General features: G+C 42.4%; 1 protein-coding gene and 1 non-coding gene across 2 annotated transcripts in view; one reads left to right on the top strand and one right to left on the bottom strand.

Annotated features, from left to right (window-relative positions):
• LOC126092250 (uncharacterized) overlaps positions 1 to 26,640 on the bottom strand; it is a 700,330-nt gene that overhangs the window by 17,909 nt on the left and 655,781 nt on the right. The window contains exon 10 of the mRNA XM_049907760.1: positions 6,721 to 6,825. Within this exon, the coding sequence (XP_049763717.1) occupies positions 6,721 to 6,825 (105 nt within the window). The remainder of the gene's footprint in view (positions 1 to 6,720; positions 6,826 to 26,640) is intronic.
• On the top strand, positions 18,955 to 19,029 carry Trnat-ugu (transfer RNA threonine (anticodon UGU)). Its single transcript has one exon. It is a non-coding gene; the product is annotated as a tRNA-Thr (tRNA).

The raw sequence follows: 26,640 nt of genomic DNA, 5'->3' as shown, positions 1-26,640 counted from the left end.
GCTAGTATTGTACATCCGCTTGTGATGTGATCTACTGTTTCTATTTGTTGTTTGCAAAGTCTGAATTTATCTGTTGTGGTATTGGGATCTTTAATAATATGCTTGCTGTAATATCTGGTGTTTATTGTTTGATCCTGTATTGCAATCATGAATCCTTCCGTCTCACTGTATATATTGCCTTTTCTTAGCCATGTGTCGGATGCGTCTTGATCGATGTGTCACTGTGTTAGATGATACATGTGCTTGCCATGTAGTGTTTTCTTTTTCCAATTTACTTTCTTCGTATCTGTTGATGTTATGTGATACAAAGGGTTGTAGAAGTGGTTATGAAATTGCGATGGTGTAGCCGATGTATTTATATTGATTGCTTTATGTATTTTGCTAGTTTCTGCTCGTTCTATAAAGAATTTTCTTAAACTGTCTACCTGCCCATAATGTAGGTTTTTTATGTCAATAAATCCCCTTCCTCCTTCCTTTCTGCTTAATGTGAATCTTTCTGCTGCTGAATGTATGTGATGTATTCTATATTTGTGGCATTGTGATTGTGTAAGTGTATTGAGTGCATCTAGGTCTGTGTTACTCCATTTCACTACTCCAAATGAGTAGGTCGATATTGGTATAGTATAAGTATTTATAGCTTTTGTCTTGTTTCTTGCTGTCAATTCTGTTTTCAGTATTTTTGTTAGTCTTTGTCTATATTTTTCTTTTAGTTCTACTGTAATATTTGTAATATCTATTCCTATATTTTGTCTGTATCCTAGATATTTATAGGCATCTGTTTTTTCCAACGCTTCTATGCAGTCGCTGTGGTTATCCAGTATGTAATCTTCTTGTTTAGTGTGTTTTCCCTTGACTATGCTATTTTTCTGTTCCAAAAGCCATATTTATATCATTGCTGAATACTTCTGTTATCTTTATTAATTAGTTGAGTTGTTGATTTTTTGCTGCCAGTAGTTTTAGATCATCCATGTACAGCAAATGTGTGATTTTGTGTTGGTATGTTCCAGTAATATTGTATCCATAATTTGTATTATTTAGCATGTCGGATAGTGGGTTCAGAGCAAGGCAGAACCAGAAAGGACTTAATGAGTCTCCTTGGTATATTCTACGCTTAATCTGTATCGCTTGTGATGTGATATTATTTGAATTTGATTGGATATTAAGAGAGGTTTACCAATTTTTCATTACTATGTTTAGGAACTGTATCAATTTAGGATCTACTTTGTATATTTCCAATATTTGTAGTAACGATGAGTGGGGTACACTATCAAAAGCTTTTTGGTAATCAATGTATGCGTAGTGTAGCGACCTTTGTTTAGTTTTAGCTTGATATGTCACCTCTGCATCTATTATCAGTTGCTCTTTACATGCTTGTGCTCCTTTGCTGCAGCCTTTTTGTTGTTCAAATAACTTAGGTGTTTGCTGCCGGGTGACGTCGTCGACGTTGTCACCCGGCAGTAACCCCGTAAGTTATTTGAACAGTCAATTCGCCGGGAAAAGTTAAGGTCTCACAGCCTTTTTGTTCTTCAATTATTTTTTTGTTCTGTGTTGTATGTGTCATTAATTTCTGTGTAATGACTGAAGTTAATATTTTGTATATTGCTGGTAGGCGTGTTATAGGGCGATGTTTTGCTGGGTTTGCTGTGTCTGCTTGATCTTTAGGTTTCCGATAAGTTATTCCTTGTGTAAGTGTATCAGGGACTGTGTATGGGTCTACAATGTAACTGTTAAATAATTTAGTTAGATTTGAATGTGTTGAGGTGAACTTCTTTAGCCAGAAATTTGCTCTTTCATCTTTTCCAGTGGCTTTCCAATTGTGCGTAGAATTAATTGCTCGGGTGACTTCATGTTGCAAAATTATCACTTCAGGCATTTGTGGTATCATCTTGTATGTGTCTGTTTCTGCTTGTATCCACCGTGCATGTCTATTATGTTGTACTGGGTTTGACCATATGTTGCTCCAGAAGTGTTCTACGTCTGTTATGTTTGGTGGATTGTCTATTTTAATGTGTGTGTTATCTATTGTCTGGTAAAATTTCTTTTGGTTTGTGTTGAATGTTTGGTTTTGTTTCCTTCTATTTTCACTTTTTTTGTATCTTCTAAATCGTTTGGCCAATGCTTGTAATTTCTGCTTCTTTTCATCTAATTGCTCTATCGCTTCTTGTTGTGAGATCTTACCTAACCTTGTTCGTTATTTGTCTGATATTTCATTTCTTATAAAATGTGTTAGCTGTCCGATGTCTTTTCTCAGTTTTTCTATTCTGATCTGTAGCCTGTGTTGCCATGCTGGTTTTGTGGGTTTCTTCTGTGTATTGGTAGGTTCTGATCTCTGCCTAGTGTGTATAATTAGTGTAGTGAGTGATCCTATATAAACCAGTAGTTGTAACTCTTCCATAGTTGTATTTTCATTTATTTTGCTGTGTATGATTCTGTTGTTTGTTGTTATTGTTGTTTCGACTTGTGGGTTATATGGTGGTCTATGCAAGAATGGTCTAATGTCTTTGTATTCTATATATGTCAGCTGAAATTTTTCTTCCATATCTAACATGTGTGTCACTTCGTGTTCTATTTGTGCTTGTTCTGGTGGCTGTCTTAAGATTTAGTTTTCCTGTGATTGTTTAATTGATGCGTATTGTTCTTTCTTTGTTTGTTTGCTCTGGGATGTTTGAGTCCATTACTGTATTTTCTTCTTCTTCTGATTGCACATTATTTTGTTCCAGTATTTGTTGTACTTGTTGTTTGATGTTTTCTAATTCTGACTGGGGTATCCTGTTATTTTTTATTATTACACGGATCTGATCAGCTAGTCGTTGTTCTGTTAAAAATTTTAATTCTGGGTATCTGGTAATAAATGTTGTGTATACTTGTGATCTGTATCCAGTTGTGTTGGTTCCTAAGTTTGTTGCTTGGCAATAACAGAACATGAGGCGTCAGTTAACTTCATCTGACCATCTCATCCTCTGTCTTTGTTTTCCTTCTAGAGTTGTTGCAGGAAGCATATCCTGCAAAACACCTCTATTTGGATTTAAATCATTTTCGTGTGGCTAGCAGTGTCGTCACCATTGTGGACGGGCGTAGGGTTCAAGCGTCGTCCCCCACCATGACAGCGCTTGTCCGAGGCTTCATTAGTTCTGTCCTGAACCAACTAACCACACTAAAAGGGGGGTTAGCCCTATTAGTGGTTTGTTCTTTTCGTCGCCTTTTACGACTGGCAGAACATACTGGAGGCCTATTCTTTTCCCGGGTCTCCATGGGTTTTATTATTATTATTATTATTATTCTATCAATGGGATTGTGGAAACATGTCCATTGTCTTTAGGGAAGCAGTGTAATTCGAAACCGAACATTTCACAATTAGCTGGCTGGCTGACTGCACAAAGGTATCATGCATTCCTCTCAAACTATCTGCTTGATGCTCAGAAAGATGTTCCAATACATGTTTGGCAGAGGATATTGTTCCAACATGGTGGTGCACCTCAACACTCTGGAATTAATATGCAACAGTATTTGGAACATTTCCAGGGAAATGGCTCGGGCATGGAAGTCCAGATGGATGGCCACCGCGTTCAGCTGATCTAAATCGCCTGGATTTCTTCCTGTGAGGGCACCTGAAGGAGCACGTGTACTGCACTCTGCCGACGAATGTGGAAGAATTGGTAGCACGTGATCATGCAGTTCTTGTTACTCTGGATGCAGTTTCACTGCGAAGGGTCCAGAGCTGTATGATCCGACGTTTTGCGCAATGTTTGGACGTGCAGGGTGGTCGCTTTGAGCTACTGTTGTTCTGAGGACAATGTATTCTGTTGTGAAGCAGTCATTAATATGGACATTATTAATGTCACTGGTTGCTAATGAGCGACATATTAACGCTCATATTAAAAGTAGTATAAATGACAAGAAGATGTTGTGTTATTGTACTGTGCTACCAACTTTAGCATCTCGAAACTGATATTGTTTTTGTAGCTATTCTGTCCTATGAGAGGCCATGTGTTTCAACTGTCTATTTCTTATTTGTCAAACCACATATTTGTTATGCTCAGCGATACAAAATGTAAATTTAGGATACACGTGACCTAAGAAACGGTGTATATTACAGTATGAAATGTCAGAATGAAATCAGAAAATAAAAAGATGCTCCCCAACCTAGGATCGAACCCTCGACCTCCCACATGCTAACCAAAATCGCTGAGCACTGTACCAAGTACAGGTCACAACTGATACGTGCTGACGGAGGTAGTTACCGTACATATGGTTACAGTGCTGCCAGATTGCCACTCTTTAACGTCCTTTTTCTGCCGAATGTACTCGCCCGACGAAATGTTGTGAGAGCCATTTTTTTTTATCGCTGGCGTGTGAGGAGTCGCGCTGCGAAGCCCGAGTGCGCGAATTTCGCTTCACCCTGTATACCTGTGTAACCAAGTTTCGTAATATAAAACTAACTGTTGAGTCTGTAATTCACAACAGCAGTAACCTACATGAGAGAGTAACAATTACTTAATAAATAATGATAGAAAACAATTTCTTGTGAAACAGGAACCTTGAGTGGCATAAATAATTTGAAGGGATGACGTTCCAATATGTCACTCGGTTCCCCTTGAGTTTCGCGCGGTAGGACGAACGAATTTACAAGAGATCAGACAGTTTGCTTTTCGCGCGTTGTCAATATCTACTGCGCATGTGAGCCAGGCGTGAACCAGCCTGTAGTTAGACACATGCTCGCTTGGGGCGCTGGTGCATAGGTTTATGTAGGTCTATGGTTTAGGTGCACCGTGTAATACCGGCTTTAACTGCGAGCGAGCGCCATAAAGCAGAAAATAAACATTTTGTAATTCACGCATGATCGAATGATGTTGATATGTTGTAGTCCTATTCAGCACGCAACTTCCTGCAATGTGAACCTTCTCGCTGTAATTTATACATAGTCTGAACTTTAAATGACTATTCCAGACACGTCGAGAGAGTGAATAGTGTATTCAAATGCCCTGTCTATTCACAGCATGCTCTACTGAACTGCGCTGAGACTGCACATTTATACAACCTGATCAGAAGTACCTGGAGACCAATATCTAATGCGGAATCAACCACTAGATATTTTGGGAGGCGGGCAGTATTGTGTTATCAGCAGAGAAGCAATAGCAGCAAAACGGGTGTCAGTGACTTCGAATGTGGACTGTTCACTAGATGTCACCTGAGTACCACACGCATCAGAGACATTTCAACTCTTCCATAGCTGCCTAAGACGACTGTCGATGGTGTGACTGTGAAGTGGAAACGCGAAGGAATAACCACAGTTAAATCGAGACCGGGTAGACCTCATATACTGGCGGACACGGACTATCGAACACTGCAGAGGACAGGTGTAAAAGCCCGCATCTCGTGGTCGTGCGGTAGCGTTCTCGCTTCCCACGCCCGGGTTCCCGGGTTCGATTCCCGGCGGGGTCAGGGATTTTCTCTGCCTCGTGATGGCTGGGTGTTGTGTGCTGTCCTTAGGTTAGTTAGGTTTAAGTAGTTCTAAGTTCTAGGGGACTTATGACCATAGCAGTTGAGTCCCATAGTGCTCAGAGCCATTTGAACCATTTGACAGGTGTAAAAAATCGCATGAACTTAGCAGAAGGAATCACACGTGCATTCCAAAATGCTACCAGCAGTCCAGTTGGCACAATGACTATGGGTAGAGAGTTAAGAAGAATGGGTTACAATGGTCGAGTAATTCCTCATACGCTACACATTTTTGTAGTCAGTGCTAAGCAACACTTGATGTGATGTAAAGATTGGCGTCATTGGACTGCGGACGAACGGAAACGAGTGATCTGGAGCTGTACCCTGTGTCAGTCCGATGGAATGGTATGGGTTTGGCAAAAGCTTGGACATCGTTACCTGCCATCATATGTAGTGCCAGCAGTGATGTACTGACGGGGTGGTATCGCGGTATGGGGCTGTTTTTTCGTGTTAGGAGTTGGTCCCCTTATTTCGCTTACATAAACCCTAAGTACGGAAAGATATGAACAGTTTTTATGGCATTGTGTACTGCGTACGGTACAGGAGCAGTCCAGAGATAACGTTTGGTTGTATTGTGACGATGCACACTCTCATAAATCATAATAAAGCAGCACCTACGAGATGATTGTTTGTGGAAAATAACATCCCTGAAATGGACTGACCTGCAAGAAGTCCCAACCTAGAACCCACCAGAACATCTTTGGATGAGTTAGAACGACGACTTTGCTCCAGTCCCCAGCATCCAATGTGACTAGCTCCTCTTGAGGAAGAATGGGCTATTCCTCCACAGACATTCGAAACCTTATTGGAAGTGTCCCCAGCCAAGATGAATCCGTCTCATAAAGACGATGCGTGGGCACACCCCGTACTAATGTATCCGGACCCTTTTGATCAGATAGGTTACTTTTAGCGTCATTGTATAGATGGCTGTGATCAAAAGAATATTGAGAAAGAACCTTTAAAAAGAAGCCAAGTTTTTTTGAGCTGTTTACATGTGTTAATAGGTGATGGTGTGGCGGTTCAGAGAAGGCAATACTGCGTCGGCATGAAATGCGTGGCCATCCGTTGTTGAGAACGTATAAGTGACCTGCTGCTTAGAGACTGTAAGTGCTGCTTGGTTGAAGTTCGATCCGCTTTGTGGCGTACTTTCCTCACTCGGAAGAGGATTAAATGTGTTTTTCAACGTTTTGTTCCCAATAAAACGTGAGTTTCAACACTTACCCTCTTAATTCATGAACCAGACGACCCATGTGCCTCACCAGACGGTAGTCCCTCAAAGGGACAATGTGAGACAGTGTTTCTGTTGTTGGTGTGATGTCGTCAAACCTGAAACAAAATTGCAGCTTGTTTACAGCCGTCACGTAATAAAGCTTGATATGCATGTTACTGTACTGCAGATTATAGTAGTCAGGGTGATTAAATTTCCCTTGAGTTTTCTTTTCAGCAAATCATAAAATGAATCAGGGAAATAACAAATTCGGAGAGGCTGCAGGCTTAAACACTCAAAACAAGCAATAAGTCCTTTTTATAGCTTGCTCATGTTTTGTTCCTCTTGTATTGTATTTTTGACATTTAGCCATGCAGGGATTCCGTAATATCTACAGGGTGGTCCATTGATAGTGACTGGGCCAAATATCAAGAAAGAACAAAGAACGAAACTCGTCTAGCTTGAAGGGGGAAAACAGATGGCGCTATGGTTGGCCTGCTAGATGGGGCTGCCATAGGTTAAACGGATATCAACTGCGTTTTTTAAAATAGTAACCTCCATTTTTTATTACATATTCGTATAGTACGTAAAGAAATATGAATGTTTTAGTTGGACCACTTTTTTCGTTTTGTGGTAGATGACGCTGTAATAGTCACAAACGTTTAAGTACGTGGTATCACGTAGCATTCCGCTAGCGCGGACGGTATTTGCTTCGTGATACATTACCCATGTTAAAATGGACCTTTTACCAATTGCGGAAAGGGTCGATATCGTGTTGAAGTACGGCTATTGTGATCAAAATGCCCAACAGGCGTGTGCTATGTATGCTGCTCGGTATCCTGGACGACAACATCCAAGTGCCCGGCCCGTTCGCTGGATAGTTATGTTATTTAAGGAAACAGGAGGTGTTCAACCACATGTGAAACGTCAACCACGACCTGCAACAAATGATGATGCCCAAGTAGGTGATTTTAGCTTCTGTCGCGGCTAATCCGCACATCAGTAGCAGACAAATTGCGCGAGAATCGGGAATCTCAAAAACGACGGTGTTGAGAATGCTACATCAACATCGATTGCAACCGTACCATATTTCTATGCACCAGGAATTGCATGGCGACGACTTTGAACGTCGTGTACAGTTCTGCCACTGGGCACGAGACAAATTACGGGACGATGACAGATTTTTTGCACCCGTTCTATTTAGTGACGAAGCGTTATTCGCCAACAGCTGTACCATAAACCGGCATAATATGCACTATTGGGTAAACGGAAAATCCACGATAGCCGCGACAAGTGGAACATCAGCGACCTTGGCGGGTTAATGTATGGTGCGGCACTATGGAAGGAAGGATAATTGGCCCCCATTTTATCGATGGCAATCTAAATGATGCAATGTATGCTGATTTTCTCCGTAATGTTCTACCGATGATACTACAAGATGTTTCACTGCATGACAGAATGGCGATGTACTTCCAACATGATGGACGTCCGGCACATAGCTCGCGTGCGGTTGAAGCGGTATTGAATAGCATATTTCATGACAGGTGGATTGGTCGTCGAAGCACCATGCCGTGGCCCGCACGTTCACCGGATGTGACGTCCCCGGATTTCTTTCTGTGGGGAAAGTTGAAGGATATTTGCTATCGTGATCCACCAACAACGCCTGACAACATGCGTCAGCGCATTGTCAATGCATGTGCGAACATTACGGAAGGCGAAGTACTCGGTGTTGAGAGGAATGTCGTTACACGTATTGCCAAATGCATTGAGGTTGACGGCCATCATTTTGAGCATTTATTTCATTAATGTGGTATTTACAGGTAATCACGCTGTAACAGCATGCGTTCTCAGAAATGATAAGTTCACAAAGGTACATGTATCACATTGGAACAACCGTAATAAGATGTTCAAACGTACCTACGTTCTGTATTTTAATTTGAAAAACCTACCCGTTACCAACTGTTCGCCTAAAATTGTGAGCCATATGTTTATGACTATTACAGCGCCATCTATCACAAAGCGAAAAAAGTGGTCCAACTAAAACATTCATATTTCTTTACGTACTACACGAACATGTAATAAAAATGGGGGTTCCTTTTAAGAAAAAACGCAGTTGATATCCGTTTGACCTATGGCAGCGCAATCTAGCGGGCCAACCATAGCGCCGTCTGGTTTCCCCCTTCAAGCTAGACAAGTTTCGTCCTTTGTAGTTTTTTCGTTTGGCGCTTATTTCGTCAGATATTTGGCCCGGACACGATCAATGGACCACTCTGTATATTTAATTGCCGTGTTACCTACATAACTTGTCCTTTGTTGAGCAGGAAAGTGTTGACAGAAAAATTCTGCCGTTACTCGTAAGGTGTCGTTTACAGACTGGTTTGAGAGTACAATTTAATGTACTTTGCAGCCAGTGCAAGGAAATAGGTTTCTGACATTTAGCTACCACAAATTCAAGGTCACATTAAGTACCAATAATGGAATGTGGAAAGATCAAAGAGACTTAACAGGGATATCACGGTGCACGATAGGTTGGGGGTCGTTATTTGCAACATCCAACAGCTGAAAGGACTTCATAACCAATGCTAGCTAGAAATTTGATAGATAGATATTTGTTTCATCCGTTACGTAGAATCATAGACCGTCAAAATGGCGTGCCGATGAGCACTATGAAATTATGAGTGAATGCAGTCTGTACGTTGTGCAACCAGTAAGGGTAAACAATGAGAAATTTGGAAAGGAAATAAAAACTTTTGAGTTTGCCAGTGACATTGTAAATCTTTCAGAGACAGCAAAGGATTTGGAAGGTCAATTGAACAGAATGGATAGTGTATTGAAATGAGGTTATGAGATGAATACCGACAGAAGGGTAATGAATTAAAGCAGCAGATGCTGAGATAATTAAATTGAGCAGTGAGACAATTAAAATAGCAGATGATTTGGACAGTAAATTGATCGTCGACGGCCGATCTAACGAGGAAATAAAATGCAGGCTGACAGTAGGGAAGATATTTTTGAACAAAAGAAATTTTTAACATCAGTTAAAAATTCAATTAAACAAGGTTATTGTTAGAGTTGGTTTAGAGTGTAGCCTTGTAGACCGGTGAAACGTGGGCGATAAGGAGCACAAACAAGAAGGCATTAAGAACTTCTGATGAATGGTGATACAAAAGAATTCATGTGAATTAGAGGATGGGGAAAGGATAAGTGGGTGGCTTCCAGCCGCACAGGGCATTGTGGTAATGCATTCGCGGAAATTGAAAATTTGTGCCAGACTGGGACTCGAACCCGGTTGCTCCACTTCTTCAGAACGGTTACCTGAAGTGCCTCAACCATGCAGTCTTGCTTTCCATCCGACCCAACTTCTCAACTTACCGAACGCTGCAATGCTGCGTCCCTCGTCCATTAACCCCCTAGTCTTACTACTTACCGCAAGAGTTCGGACGATGTTAAGTACGTCCACACTGAAATAAACGTCAAGGAGCTGTCGCGTTCTTACGGAAATGTATGTTCTGTCAGAAGGGTGTTAAAGGACGAGGAATGCTGCGTTGCAGAGTATGAAAAGTTGAGAATAAGGCCGAGTTGGTTAAGGCAACCATTCTAGAGAATGGTTCGAGTTCTGGTACAGCCCAAATTTTTAACTTTCGCCACTGCATTCCCAGAATGTCCTGCGCAGCTGGAAACCATGAGCTTGCCACCCATCCTTTCCCTCCCCATCCTCTGTTTCATATAAATATGTGCATCAGCCACATCATGAGTGACGTCTGTTCTGTTGGACATATCCGACAGAGCAGACACCAGTCAAATAAGCACACACAGAGGAATGTTGAAGGGTAGATCAGGTAACTACTAAAGAGATACTGGATCGAAATGAGAAGAAGAATAATATCTTCGCCTTTGAAGTATAAGTGACGATCTAAAAATTTCCATTTGAAGGCCGTACGGTCCAGAATCTGTATCCCAATCGGGGAAAATCGTAGTGAGCCTTGAGGCAATCATCCCACCAACTCACCAGGTTGAAGGGACCGTTCGGTAAAACACCGTGCCCTGCTGCATGGAGAAGTCCGTACCTGCCTCGTGCACATCCTCATCCAATAGAAATTCAAGCCTTTTTTAAGAGACCGAAGGTATAATCGCATGGGGAGAGGTGGGGAGAGGCCACGAGTACAGGACAGGTTCTCTAGTGTCTAGTGTGTTGGCGTGCCTTCTGCGACGCGGCTGACCTCCCAGGCGATTGTTGCGAAACATCAAAGCTGCGTACTTGGTCGTACCATTCTTATCCCTATAGTCGAATATCGTGACGTGGTTCCAGTCACGGGTGTAACGTCCGTCCCTTGAGCCCTTGCTTTTCTGGACTTTGAAAAGGAGATCAACCGACGTGTTGTGTTGGATCGCCACAGACTTGCTACCCCATACACATTCTTCGTTCTCTGACGGGCGTCTACCGATGTTTGTCCTTCGGCAACCAAGAAAAGAATAACAGCACGTTGATCGTGATTGGAAGGATTCCGTAATAACGTCGCCATATTTTACGTTTCTGCATTTACTGAATGCACGTCGGATAGACACGAATGCCTCGCTGATCCCTTGTCTACATGTGGGTACTGGTATACCTGCCATGTTGTATACAGGGTGTTACAAAAAGGTACGGCCAAACTTTCAGGAAACATTCCTCACACACAAATAAAGAAAATATGTTATGTGCCCGGAAACGCTTAATTTCCATGTTAGAGCTCATTTTAGTTTGTTCTTCCACCTACACTCAATGGAGCACGTTATCATGATTTCATACGGGATACTCTACCTGTGCTGCTAGAACATGTGCCCTTACAAGTACGACACAACATGTGGTTCATGCACGATGGAGCTCCTGCACATTTCAGTAGAAGTGTTCGTACGCTTCTCAACAACAGATTCGGTGACCGATGGATTGGTAGAGGCGGACCAATTCCATGGCCTCCACGCTCTCCTGACCTCAACCCTCTTGACTTTCATTTATGGGGGCATTTGAAAGCTCTTGTCTACGCAACCCCGGTACCAAATGTAGAGACTCTTCGTGCTCGTATTGTGGACGGCTGTGATACAATACGCCATTCTCCAGGCCTGCATCCGCGCATCAGGGATTCCATGCGACGGAGGGTGGATGCATGTATCCTCGCTAACGGAGGACATTTTGAACATTTCCTGTAACAAAGTGTTTGAAGTCACGCTGGTACGTTCAGTTGCTGCGTGTTTCCATTTCATGATTAATGTGATTTGAATAGAAGTAATAAAATGAGCTCTAACATGGAAAGTAAGCGTTTCCGGACACATGTCCACATAACATATTTTCTTTCTTTGTGTGTGAGGAATGTTTCCTGAAAGTTTGGCCGTACATTTCTGTAACACCCTGTATACGCTGCAGAAATCCCCTCAAACTGAAACTTTCTGACAGCCCCTTGTTGTTCCAGAGTCACCTATGATTGTATTAATAAAGCAAAAGACTTCAACCGACCGAATGATTCTACTAATTTTTCTACTTCTCCTTTCCGTTTACAATTTTTCTTTATTCTTTTTTCCTTCGTGTACTGTTATCCTCTTGTCCTCTCAGGTGTTGGGGAAATGCTTCGGTTGGCACTGCCTAGTTATGCCCTGCTATCATACACTATGTGATCAAAAGTATCTGGACACCCCCAAAAACATACGTTTCTCATATTAGGTGCATTGTGCTGCCACCTACTACCAGGTACTTCGTATCAGCGACCTCAGTAGTCATTAGACATCATGAGAGAGCAGAATGGGGCACTTTGCGTAACTCACGGACTTCGAACGTTGCCTGGTGACTGGGTGTCGCTTTTGTCATACGTCTGTGCGCGAGATTTCCACACTCGTAAGCATTCCTAGGTCCACTGTTTCCAATGTGATAGTGAAGCGGAAACGTGAAGGGACACGTACAGCACAAAAGTGTACAGGCCGACCTCGTCTGTTGACGGACAGAGACCGCCGACAGTTGGAGACGGTCGTAATGTGTAATAGGCAGACATCTATCCAGACCATCACACAGGAATTCCAAACTGCATCAGGATCCACTGCAAGTACTATGACAGTTACGCAGGAGGTGAGAAAACTTGGATATCATAGTCGAGCGGCTGCTCATAAGCCACACATCACGCCGGTAAATGTCAAACGATGCCTCGCTTGGTGTAAGGAGCGTAAACACTGGTCGATTGAACAGTGGAAAAACGTTGTGTGGAGAGATGAATCGTGGTACACAATGTGGCGATCCGATGGCAGGGCGTGGGTATGTCGAATGCCCGGAGAACGTCTTCTGCCAGAGTGTGTAGTGCCAACAGTAAAATTCGGAGGTGGTGGTGGTGTTATGGTGTGGTCGTGTTTTTCATTAAGTAAGTTTGCACCCCTTGTTGTTTTGCGTGGCACTATCACAGCACAGGCCTACATTGATATTTTAAGCCCTTTCTTGCTTCTCACTGTTGAAGAGCAATTCGGGGATGGCGATTGCATCTTTCAACACGATCGAGCACCTATTCATAATGCACAGCCACTGGCGGAGTGGTTACACGACAATAACATCCCTGTAATGGACTGGCCTGCACAGAGTCCTGACCTGAATTCCATAGACCACCTCTGGGATGTTTTGGAACGCCGACTTCGTGCCAGGCCTCACCGAAGGAACGGGCTGCCATTCCCCAAGAAACCTTCCAACACCTGATTGAACGTATGCCTGCGAGAGTGGAAGCTGTCATCAAAGCTAAGGGTGGGCCAATTCCAGCATTACCGATAGAGGGAGCCACGAACTTGTAAGTCATTTTCAGCCAGGTGTCCAGATACTTTTGACCACATAGTGTAGCTAGATATTTTTCTTCATTTTGTGGTTGTTGTTTTCCCTATGTCCTCTCGAGAGTAAACAACAGATCGCGACATGACACACTTCTCAGGAATAGTGGGGTCCCTGCAGCAGTCCACGTCATTGCTTCGCATCAGTTCGAGACGAGAAGACTGGAAAACAACATGAATATTCCTTGGTCACCAAAAGATTCGTAAAACTGCGAACAGCAAGAAGAGCATGGAGGAACGATAGCAGTCAGAAGATAAGCCGTTAACTATCACCTGAGTTCTGCCCATAAATGGCACGAAAACCACCAGAATCAAATTGATGACAGCTTTCTGCGGACGCTCAACATAAATTCTCACAGGCATGTATAGGGGTGAATCAGCTGCCCCTACGACTGTCGTTTTATGCAACTCGCAATGTTAGAGCTGGCCTCCATAAGACAAGCGTGATTTTTATATTCTCTCGCTCGCTACGTGTGAACTATTAGGCCTATAGAAAAAATGAGGAGAACCTTCTTGTGGGAAATTCAATGCAGTTAAATTTTATACTGGGACACATTTCCGTTAGAGGCTGCAGTTTTCGAGGTATTCAAGAAAAGCGTACAAAATTGTTCAAATGACTCTGAGCACTATGGGACTCAACATCGGAGGTCATCAGTCCCCTAGAACTTAGAACTACTTAAACCTAACTAACGTAAGGACATCACACACATCCATGCCTGAGCACACCGTAGCGGTCGCGCGGTGCCAGACTAAAGCGCCTAGAACCGCTCGGCCACTGTGGCCGGCTAAAAGCGTACAAAAGTGACCTTCAAACGCAGCCCCACTTCTGGACTCAGGCCTCACCGGTTAGGATTTCCAGTTCGTTGTTCATGGTACTCCCTCCTACCACTGTACACCTACACTCCTGGAAATGGAAAAAAGAACACATTGATACCGGTGTGTCAGACCCACCATACTTGCTCTGGACACTGCGAGAGGGCTGTACAAGCAATGATCACACGCACGGCACAGCGGACACACCAGGAACCGCGGTGTTGGCCGTCGAATGGCGCTAGCTGCGCAGCATTTGTGCACCGCCGCCGTCAGTGTCAGCCAGTTTGCCGTGGCATACGGAGCTCCATCGCAGTCTTTAACACTGGTAGCATCCCGCGACAGCGTGGACGTGAACCGTATGTGCAGTTGACGGACTTTGAGCGAGGGCGTATAGTGGGCATGCGGGAGGCCGGGTGGACGTACCGCCGAATTGCTCAACACGTGGGGCGTGAGGTCTCCACAGTACATCGATGTTGTCGCCAGTGGTCGGCGGAAGGTGCACGTGCCCGTCGACCTGGGACCGGACCGCAGCGACGCACGGATGCACGCCAAGACCGTAGGATCCTACGCAGTGCCGTAGGGGACCGCACCGCCACTTCCCAGCAAATTAGGGACACTGTTGCTCCTGGGGTATCGGCGAGGACCATTCGCAACCGTCTCCATGAAGCTGGGCTACGGTCCCGCACACCGTTAGGCTGTCTTCCGCTCACGCCCCAACATCGTGCAGCCCGCCTCCAGTGGTGTCGCGACAGGCGTGAAAGGAGGGACGAATGGAGACGTGTCGTCTTCAGCGATGAGAGTCGCTTCTGCCTTGGTGCCAATGATGGTCGTATGCGTGTTTGGCGCCGTGCAGGTGAGCGCCACAATCAGGACTGCATACGACCGAGGCACACAGGGCCAACACCCGGCATCATGGTGTGGGGAGCGATCTCCTACACTGGCCGTACACCACTGGTGATCGTCGAGGGGACACTGAATAGTGCACGGTACATCCAAACCGTCAGTGAACCCATCGTTCTACCATTCCTAGGCCGGCAAGGGAACTTGCTGTTCCAGCAGGACAATGCACGTCCGCATGTATCCCGTGCCACCCAACGTGCTCTAGAAGGTGTAAGTCAACTACCCTGGCCAGCAAGATCTCCGGATCTGTCCCCCATTGAGCATGTTTGGGACTGGATGAAGCGTCGTCTCACGCGGTCTGCACGTCCAGCACGAACGCTGGTCCAACTGAGGCGCCAGGTGGAAATGGCATGGCAAGCCGTTCCACAGGACTACATCCAGCATCTCTACGATCGTCTCCATGGGAGAATAGCAGCCTGCATTGCTGCGAAAGGTGGATATACACTGTACTAGTGCCGACATTGTGCATGCTCTGTTGCCTGTGTCTATGTGCCTGTGGTTCTGTCAGTGTGATCATGTGATGTATCTGACCCCAGGAATGTGTCAATAAAGTTTCCCCTTCCTGGGACAATGAATTCACGGTGTTCTTATTTCAATTTCCTGGAGTGTATTTACGACTGCACGATTTATTTCCCACATTTGGCCTTTATTTATCTTCGTTGCCCGCCCTTATTACGCCACCGGCATAGTCGAGTACTTACTGATCGTCACATCGACGTTTGTGTAAATTTTACCTGGCAATTTTGCTAATTTTAACAACATAAAACAAAGAATTACATCGTTGTATTTGTCAGGCCTTCTCACTATGAAACTACTGTGCTTGTAAGAATTAAGATTGGATCGAATTGTCAGTGTAATTAAGTTTTAGCGTAACGCTTACATATGTCGTTTCTCATTCATTACCCCCACTGGCTTGTTTAAATTAATAATGCCGACCAACAAGCCGACTACGCTGGTGGCGCAGTAGCCCAATCAGTAGATACCAAGAAAGGTAGAATATGGTGAACAGTTTATGTAGCCGGAAATTTTTGTACTGTGGTAAAAGGGAGTGCGACTAACAACATACTAGGAATCATGATTAGTGAGGGGTGAGCGTGGGGTGGAGGTGCGTCTCAAAGTCACGTTTTTCTTGAATAACTCGAAAACCGTGGCCTCCTGCTAGAACGTATCCCAGTACAAAATTTAACTACATTAAATTTCCTACCAAAAAGTCCTCGTTTTTTTCTGTAGAACTAATATTTTGCACGTAGAGAGAATATGAAAATCTCAGGCGTGGTTTATGAAGGTCAGCTATGGCACTGCGGCTTGCAATAAACGACAACGGTAGGGGCATCTGAATCCCTGTAGATTTTGTAATGAATGTGAGGATTTTCGACACGTCAGTTACATCCAGGATAATGTGATTTTTCTCACATTTACGAACAGGAAAATCGGAACGCTACACAGAGGAACAATATATTCTCCCACGACGTCTCCGTCCAAAACGCGCTTCTGCATCAGGAGGGGGTGGTAACATTTAACAAATCGAGTGTATGACAACGGTGTCTTGAGAGACACGTTTTTCACACGCAAATCATAAGAAATAATATTTTTATATAAGAATTTTGGACGCTTTCAGAGGTAATGTAATAAGCTGTACTTATCGCAACAAAATTAATTCGCCTTTTAAGTCATAGGAGTCTCAAGAAGTTAATGAATGAAATGTGATTTGAAATTGTTGTTTATGCTGGTGTATAATTAAATTTGCGCTAATGCAGTTCGGGGTCAATTCTAGTGCCCGGTACAACCCGTTATCTTTGAGCAATGACGTCAAACCTAATGCACAGACGCTACATAGAGGCAAACGTTGAAAGCAACTGGTCATATTAGTAAACAAATGAATGTAGCATAGGATAAAATCACAATTACTGTTCACGCGGTTAAATACTAAGCCACGAACTGAATCGAAAAGGATTGAATATAATAAATAAGAACAGAAAATGAGAAAAGCACGTCTCAAACAAATTATTATCGTAATTTATGCGAGTAAGGAAAGCACAGAGAACTTTCAAATTCATCACAGCACAGTGCATGGCGAAATCGAAATACTGTGAAATAGCGTTAATTTTTGATAATAATCACTGAATCCAACGGGACTACCGCGCGAAAGTGGGGGTTCTGGGCGGGGAGAATCTTTGAGAACACATATTAATTCTTTTAGGATGTTGTTTAGAATTTTACAATTAAATTTATCATATGATTTAACCCTGCACTCCTTGATGTCTTCTTATACCTACTCTGCACGACATTCTAGTTCCTTTTGTAGCCTGGGGTTTGGGCACATATCTGCTCACACAGCGTAATTTTTTAAGACAACAGTTCTAAAGTAGGCAGCCTATGTCTATAACATAGAGTATAAAATCTTTTTCATTGACACCAAGTGCCGGCCGTGGTGGCCAAGCGGTTAAAGGCGCTACAGTCTGGAACCGCGCGGCCGCTACGGTAGCAGGTTCGAATCCTGCCTCGGGCATGGATGTGTGTGATGTCCTTAGGTTAGTTAGGTTTAAGTAGTTCTAAGTTCTAGGGGACTGATGACCTTAGCAGTTAAGTCCCATAGCGCTCAGAGCCATTTGAACCATTTTTTTGACACCAAGTGTCTTCTGTAGCCTGCGTCTTTTCAGTCTGTATTTCGCAAAGTAGACGCTGAAGTCCTCGATTCATTTTCCATTTATTAGTCTTGAGGTTTAAGAGCAAGTATTTAAACATTGTCAGCCATCTCGATGTGTCTATAAAAATTTTATCGATTGAAGTGCTGCTGGTTTCCACAACTCTTCTTGTAAATTTTATTGGGGAGAGAGAGATTATACGAAATTGCAAGATACTTAAAAATAACACGAGCATAGACATACCCTAAAAATGTAAATTATATTCTCACTTAATGTAAGAACGTTCTGCTTAGATGTCAAAAATTTTAATCATGTGCCAAGTTTGTTTAATAAATAGCTGAAAATAACCAGATGGAGCCAAGTGCACTGTGACTGTTACAATTAACTTTCCATGAATTCCTACTTCTGCAGCATGACCTACAAATACTGATCAATGTAAAATCAATGAGAATCGGTATTTTATATTTGTATTTATTCATAAAATAAGTGGCAACTACTCCTTCGATTTCACTTTTCAGTGTTAACTGTTGTCAGTCGTTGGGTAAATAATGGGTAATTTTAAATCTTGTTATAGGGTTACTCAGTCTACCCTCCTCGCATATCTCGTCGAAATACCTCTTCAGTGGCTTTTTTTTTTTCTGACAACGCCGTTCATGACAGGTCTCAACTATAAAGCTGTAGGACTCAATTGTGATTTTAAAGCCTATTGCTAAGCTTTGTTCATTATGTTGCTTACTCGTATGAATTATTTTTGTCAGACCCTTTAAGTGCTTTAAGTGTAAATACATGGGGTTATTTCTTTCGGGCACTGTTTGTGCATTCGCACAGAAGAAGAAGACGGTCAAGTGGCCGGTGAGACTTAACTATATATATACTATATATACTATATATATACTATACAAACAGTGCCCGAACTCTTACGGGAATCGGCAACGCGCCGCCAGTAATGAGTATGATGGGCGGGGGCGCTACGAATGTAGCGCGGGACAATACGTTGAGAATATGGGTTTCGCGGGAGGCGTGACAGAGATAAATCCCTGCAGTCGCGCTATCCTCTGTGTCTTCGGTGGCTCAGATGGATAGGGCGTCTGCCATGTAAGCAGGAGATCCCGGGTTCGAGTCCCGGTCGGGACTGTAAGCAGCTAAGGGTGTTCATTTCATTGTAATGAACTACAATTAAATTGTAACTTGACGCGCTTTTTGCACACCAATGTATACAGTATATCATTCATGATATATGTTCCGACACAGCCTTGCCAACGTAATTTTCTGACCTCTAGTCCCTTTAGTTTTATTGATTCAATTAACTGTTGCTCGAGATCTAACACAGATTGGCCTTTGATCCGGGTAAAGGAGGTAAACGACTACTAGAATAATCTTTGATTATATTAACCTGCTGAAAGACTTCACTTGCCTAATTGATTTTACTAGATTTTCTACTTTTGCTTTCCGTTTTAATTCCCTCGTATTTTTTTCTCCTTCGCTTTCTTCGGACGCTACGACCGCTTGTTCATCGCCACAGCCAAATAAAGTATTACGCCTCTGTCTTTACCTACGACTGAACCAACGTGATCATTCTATTTCATATCCCCACTCAGGTAGGAGTTGAGTGATTCCAGCAGTGACTCACTGACACTTTGCTAAGTTTCTTCGGCTTGAGAAGTGCAAAAGTCAACATTTCTCTTCATTCAAAGTCACCTGACGATCTTGGCGTCACTTCGATATCTTATGGAGACAAGCGTGGACGTGTGAGTAACTTTTTCAGATAGTACTTCATTGCAAACAAACACATCATTTGCAGAAAGTTGGAAGTCATTATTAATATTGTCTACCAGCGGGTCATTAACGCTCAACATGAACAAGGAGAGCCGTAGCACACTTACTCTGGGACCTTCTTCGTCCAGTATAACATGCTACGTCCTCCCTACTCAATCCAGTAAGAAATGTCGTTTAATAACCCACATGATCCATATCTACGTAAATATTCCTTAAGTATCTGTAGGGTGCATGGAGGAGGGCACACCGTACAAATGTTATCTATTTTTCTTCCTATTCCGTTTGCGTATTAAGGTAACTTGCCTGTGAATCAGTCTCAAAAATTCGATCTTTTGTTTTTCATCTTAAATCTATGTTTGGGTTTTTTAACTAAATGGTGTTTAAAAGAACTGAATCGGAAATCAGGAAGTTGTTTAAAAATCAAGTTCTCTCTGTGAGCGTTCACATCCATGTTTCCACTGCTTTTACAGGTCATTGTTGTAATTCGATTTGCCCGCATCTCGTGGTCGTGCGGTAGCGTTCTCGCTTCCCACGCCCGGGTTCCCGGGTTCGATTCCCGGCGGGGTCAGGGATTTTCTCTGCCTCGTGATGGGTGGGTGTTGTGTGGTGTCCTTAGGTTAGTTAGGTTTAAGTAGTTCTAAGTTCTAGGGGACTGATGACCGTAGCAGTTACGTCCCATAGTGCTCAGAGCCATTTGAACCATTTTTTTGTAATTCGATTTCTGTAGGCTATTTTGTCATTCTCGAAAGTTATTATGCCTGCAATTTGTTTTAATATGGGGCAGTTAGTAGGTATGGAAATCTAGAGTTGCTAGAAACACATTCTCGTATTAAACGAGGCAATTGCTGTTGGCAACTGATTCCACGAGAGTGGCAGAAGCTGAAGGATGCGTCCTTCATGCAATGAAGGCGCCTGAATAACAAGCGGAAACAAGAAAAGGAGGAGAGAAGATGAGGAACACGTAAACCAAGAATATTACGCAAATGGAGGGTATTAGGAACAACAGAGGTGAGTCATACACCAAATATAGTTCTGAATTGGATTTCCAGAGAATTAAATTTTCTGACATGTTTATTTTATGCACAAAAAATCTATTTGAGCTAGAGCTCAGAAATTTTTTAGGATGTTTTGGGTACTGTTTGCGGAAAAGTAGACTACAGACACTAAAGTACTATCAAAAGGAAGGGAAATACATACGGATTAATTATAAAAAAATGACCTTAATTTTGATTATCAGGTGTACATAATTCTAGAATAAGAACTTTTGGCTGAAATGACGCGATTCTAGTCAACTTTTTACAGACATGTTGTTAATGCGTACTTAAAAGTTGCAAGCAGCTAAGTAAGACAGTCAGTGCACAGATTTCAAGTATGGACCGGCGTATAGAAACACAAAACACTAACCTTCCAAAAAAGAAAATAGTAATACAGTCAACGTGAGAACTAATGTGACTAACTGTATATCAGAAAGTTCAGTAAGAAACACTCCTATTGGCCTACAATTTTAATCCCACTGAGAGTTCACGTTTTTTAGTTAGAACCGTTTAGACTTTGTAAAAATTGTTAGTATATTTCCAGGCGTTCACAGGCAAGTTACCCTAAGCGAGGAAAATATGACTATCTAAATGCTCTTTCTGCCCCATCTTTTTCACATGGTCCCTATGCGAGATACACATTTGTGACAGCAAACGGTCGCACAGTCTTCTTCGGCTGCATGTTCTCTAACTACGTTGTCTTTCTTTCCCGCTTAAGTTCTCCGAGCATTCCTGCTGCACTTCCGTATGGACTATACCGACCTTTTACGATTCTAGCTCCATGTCTCTGAATTAGGACTGGGAGAACCGACCGGCTAAATCGTTACTGGTATTTTAGTTCCGAATAACCGGTATTTTTCGGTATTCGATTGGTCTCGGTTATACGACGTGATTTTCATTTCTTACTAATAATGGTGTGGGTTCCTGTAGTCATGTCCTAGTTCATGAACCACGGGCAACGTATGAGTGGCCATGTAAGCGGTCCCGACATTCGGGATACCAGTTACTTTGGAATAAGGCTGGGCATCTCGGACATATTCTGAGTCGTGGTCACCTTTGTGCTCATACGGCAAAGACTACCAAATCCACCGGTTAGTCCCTCAGCCGTTAGTGGTAAAACCCAATGGGACTCGGGGCAAGTAAGGCTAGCAACCTGCTTCCCTGGTACTTTAAATATGATGCTGGCAACAATCAGAGCAAAATGCCTCCCACCTCTAACTGACAAACCAGGGACTCCTAAGATACGACTTGGCAAGCAAATGGTAATGAGATGGGGAGCTATTAATATCAATGGGGGTTACTCTGGGAAGAAGGTAGAGCTGGCAGAGGCTGCAAGTAGCATGGGGCTGGACGTTTTAGCTGTTAGTGACATTCGGGTAAGGGGTGAGAAAGAAGAGGAAGTGGGAGAATACAAGGTCTACCTGTCAGGAGTCAAAGCAGGAATAGCACAATGGGGTGTAGGGCTTTAGATCAGGAAAGAAATGGAACCCAGCGTAGTTGCAATAAGGTATGTAAACGAACGACTGATGTGGATAGATTTGACAGTGTCTAGCAAGAAAATTAGGATTTTGTCAGTATATTCGCATTGTGAAGGGACAGATCAAGATAAGATGGATAGTTTTTATGAGGCACTCAGTGATGTAGTTGTTAGAGTAAAGGACAAGGACAGTGTTCTGCTCATGGGTGATTTTAACGCCAGGATTGGAAATCGAACAGAAGGGTATGAAAAGGTTATGGGTAAATTTGGAGAGGATATGGAGGCCAACAGGAACGGGAAACAACTGTTGGATTTCTGTGCCAGTATGGGCTTAGTAATCACAAACTCCTTTTTTAAACATAAGAACATTCACCGGTATACTTGGGAAGGCAGGGGAACCAGATCTGTCATTGACTATATAATAACAGATCAGGAATTCAGGAAGGCTGTGAGGGACACACGTGTATTCAGGGGATTCTTTGATGACACTGATCATTATTTAATCTGCAGTGAAATTGGGATTGTGAGGCCGAAAGTGCAGGAGGTCAGGTCCATATGTAGGAGGATAAGAGTGGAGAAACTTCAGGATAAGGAAATCAGGCACAAGTAAATAACGGCGATCTCAGAAAGGTACCAGTTAGTTGAATGTAGTCAATTACAGTCATTGGAAAAGGAATGGACAAGGTACAGGGACACAGTACTAGAAGTGGCTAAAGAATGTCTTGGAACAGTAGTGTGTAAAAGTAGGATGAAGCAAACAGCTTGGTGGAATGATACAGTCAAGGCAGCCTGTAAAAGGAAAAAGAAGGCGTATCAAAAATGGCTACATACCAGAACCCAGGTAGACAGAGAAAGTTATGTTGAAGAAAGAAACAAAGGCCAAACAGATAATTGCAGCATCCAAGAAGAAATCGTGGGAAGACTTTGGAAACAGGTTGGAGACTTTGGGTCAAGCTGCTGGAAAACCATTCTGGAGTGTAATTAGCAGTCTTCGAAAGGGAGGTAAGAAGGAAATGACAAGTATTTTGGACAGATCAGGAAAACTGCTGGTGAATCCTGTGGATGCCTTGGGCAGATGGAGGAAATATTTTGAAGAGTTGCTCAATGTAGGTGAAAATGCGATCAGTAATGTTTCAGATTTCGAGGTAGAATGGGATAGGAATGATGATGGAAATAGGATCACATTCGAGGAAGTGGAAAAAATGGTCAATAGATTGCAGTGCAATAAAGCGGCTGGGGTGGATAAAATTAAGTCGGAACTCATCAAAAGCAGTGGAATGTCAGGTCTTAAATGGCTACACAGGATAATTGAAATGGCCTGGGAGTCGGGACAAGTTCCATAAGACTGGACAAAAGCAGTAATCACACCAATCTTTAAACATGGAAACAGAAAAGATTGTAACAACTACAGAGGTATCTCTTTAATCAGCGTTGTGGGTAAAATCTTCTCAGGTATTGTTGAAAGGAAAGTGCGAGTATTAGTTGAGGACCAATTGGATGAAAATCAGTGTGGGTTTAGGCCTCTTAGAGGTTGTCAGGACCTGATCTTTAGCTTACGGCAAATAATGGAGAAGTGTTATGAGTGGAACAGGGAATTGTATCTATGCTTTATAGATCTAGAAAAGGCATATGACCGGGTTCCTAGGAGGAAGTTATTGTCTGTTCTACAAGATTATGGAATAGGAGGCAAACTTTTGCAAGCAATTAAAGGACTTTACATGGATAGTCAGGCAGCAGTTAGAGTTGACGGTAAATTGAGTTCATGGTTCAGAGTAGTTTCAGGGGTAAGACAAGGCTGCAACCTGTCTCCACTGTTGTTCATATTATTTATGGATCATATGTTGAAAACAATAGACTGGCTGGGTGAGATTAAGATATGTGAACACAAAATAAGCAGTCTTGCATATGCGGATGACTTAGTTGTGATGGCAGATTCGATTGAAAGTTTGCAAAGTAATATTTCAGAGCTAGATCAGAAATGTAAGGACTATGGTATGAAGATTAGCATCTCCAAAACGAAAGTAATGTCAGTGGGAAAGAAATATAAACGGATTGAGTGCCAAATAGGAGGAACAAAGTTAGAACACGTGGACGGTTTCAAGTACTTAGGATGCATATTCTCACAGGATGGCAACATAGTGAAAGAACTGGAAGCGAGGTGTAGCAAAGCTACTGCAGTGAGCGCTCAGCTACGATCTACTCTCTTCTGCAAGAAGGAAGTCAGTACCAAGACTAAGTTATCTGTGCACCGTTCAATCTTCCGACCAACTTTGTTGTATGGGAGCGAAAGCTGGGTGGATTCAGGTTACCTTATCAACAAGGTTGAAAGTAGCTAGGATGATTGCAGGTACTAGTAGATGGGAACAATGGCAGGAGGGTGTCCACAATGAGGAAATCAAAGAAAAACTGGGAATGAACTCTATAGATGTAGCAGTCAGGGCGAACAGGCTTAGATGGTGGGGTCATGTTACACGCATGGGAGAAGCAAGGTTACCCAAGAGACTCATGGATTCAGCAGTAGAGGGTAGGAGGAGTCGGGGCAGACCGAGGAGAATGTACCTGGATTCGGTTAAGAATGATTTTGAAGTAATAGGTTTAACATCAGAAGAGGCACCAATGTTAGCACTGAATAGGGGATCATGGAGGAACTGTATAAGGGGGGCTATGCTCCAGACTGAACGCTGAAAGGCATAATCAGTCTTAAATGATGATGATGATGACTAATAACTGAGTGAAAAACCGAAATATCAGTTAAAGATAGCAGCAATGCTAAAATTTCGTTTTTTTTTTTTTTTTTTTGAAAGAAGGAGTAATTTTTATTTGTAAAATTTGCATTGTTTTGAAATATTGAGTTATTATAGGAAATGAGAAAAGCGATCTGTGATGTTTTTAAAACCTCACCTGACCTATACGATAGTTCCTCTCTGGATATCCGTTATATTGCAGGTTGACATCAATCGTTTTATCATGTGACATAGCAATGAAGTACAATGCTTCATTTGCTTTAAAACGTTAAAGCTTTGTTTGTCATTTCTATGAAATAATAAAAGAGGAAATAAATTATGGTAACACTGATAAATTAAAAACTTAACAACAATTCATTCATCGTGTACAGTAAAAATAGAAAGAACCTGGTATGCTATCTATTTCTACATAATGCGCAGCCCTTGGAAAAGAAAAATTTAACACGAAAAACTGAGTTCTTCAACCTCAGTTTTCACCCTTTAGCTCTGACTATTCGTAATGTCCGAATAGTGGTATCCGCGATTATAACACGATTTTTGAGCAGAATTTAATCACTAGGAGAATACTAACGATTTTTTGAAGCATCCAACCACTTATTACTTTGGACAGACTAAGTTTTATTTTATATACCTATTTAATTTAATACTTCGATTCCATATATCTTGAAACTGTAAGGGTCAGTATTTCTCAATCTCTGACTTCTACGTTTATGTCAGGAAGTAATAGGAGTAAAAAACAAAAAATCAGTTATTTCAGAAATCTCTTATTTTGTGCGGTTTTAACATTCAGGTTACACTGGCGTCGAAAAAATCGATGTAACCAAAAATCGATTCTTTCAGTGATAACCGCCATCACCACTCAGAATTCGTTCGATGAACGTTGTAATGTCAACTTGATAAAACACTGAAACAGTATTTTAGGATTGCTCTCTCTAGCATTTTGCCTTCCATTCGCCTTCTATGATACTAATTTTACATGATCGTCCAATTTCATATAGCTTCGTAGTACTACTCGTAAATAATCTTGCAATGGTATACTGTGGGATTATAGGCACGATCGTATATAGTACGTTCGGAAAGTCGCTGTGCACTGGACTATGGACTAAATATGAACATTACTTTGGAAGCTCGAAACAAATTTGGTAGAATACATTTGGCTAGAAATTTTTTCCATGGCGATCTATTGTTGCGTAACATTTAACTGTCTGGTTCAGTTGATGAATGTCATAGAATGCGATGTGTAGTGTCTAGATATTAGTTTGTTTTTAAATTATGTTGCTTTCAACTGAGGAACGTATTGTTCTTGTTGTATCTAAGGTTCGAAAAGGCGATAAATATACAGATTACGTGCAGGAGTCATTTGCTTAATAATTCCAGGATGCAGCTGCACCTCATCGCCATGCAGCTCGTCGATCCATGACAAATTTCCAGAGACGGGTTAAGGGTGGATACTGAACGAACTGGAACACCACCTTAACTAAACGAGCAAAAGTTGTTGGAGATTTCTGACTCCATGCAGGACAACCCAGTAAAATCATTGCGCGACAGCAGTGCAAGAATTGGAAGATGCGGATCGTGAAAAGCAAATCCGTTACTGCAAATGGTTAAACACTGAGACGAATACCATTGATATTTTTGATGTCACGTTCTGTACAGACGAGGCCTGGTTCCATCTCTCTGACCACGTTAACACACAAAATACGTAATATTATGC

This window comes from Schistocerca cancellata, chromosome 7 (genome assembly GCF_023864275.1).
Source record: "Schistocerca cancellata isolate TAMUIC-IGC-003103 chromosome 7, iqSchCanc2.1, whole genome shotgun sequence".
Taxonomy (NCBI): domain Eukaryota; kingdom Metazoa; phylum Arthropoda; class Insecta; order Orthoptera; family Acrididae; genus Schistocerca; species Schistocerca cancellata.
The sequence above is the reverse complement of the archived record's forward strand: the minus strand, read 5'-3'. Positions and strand labels throughout refer to the sequence as shown.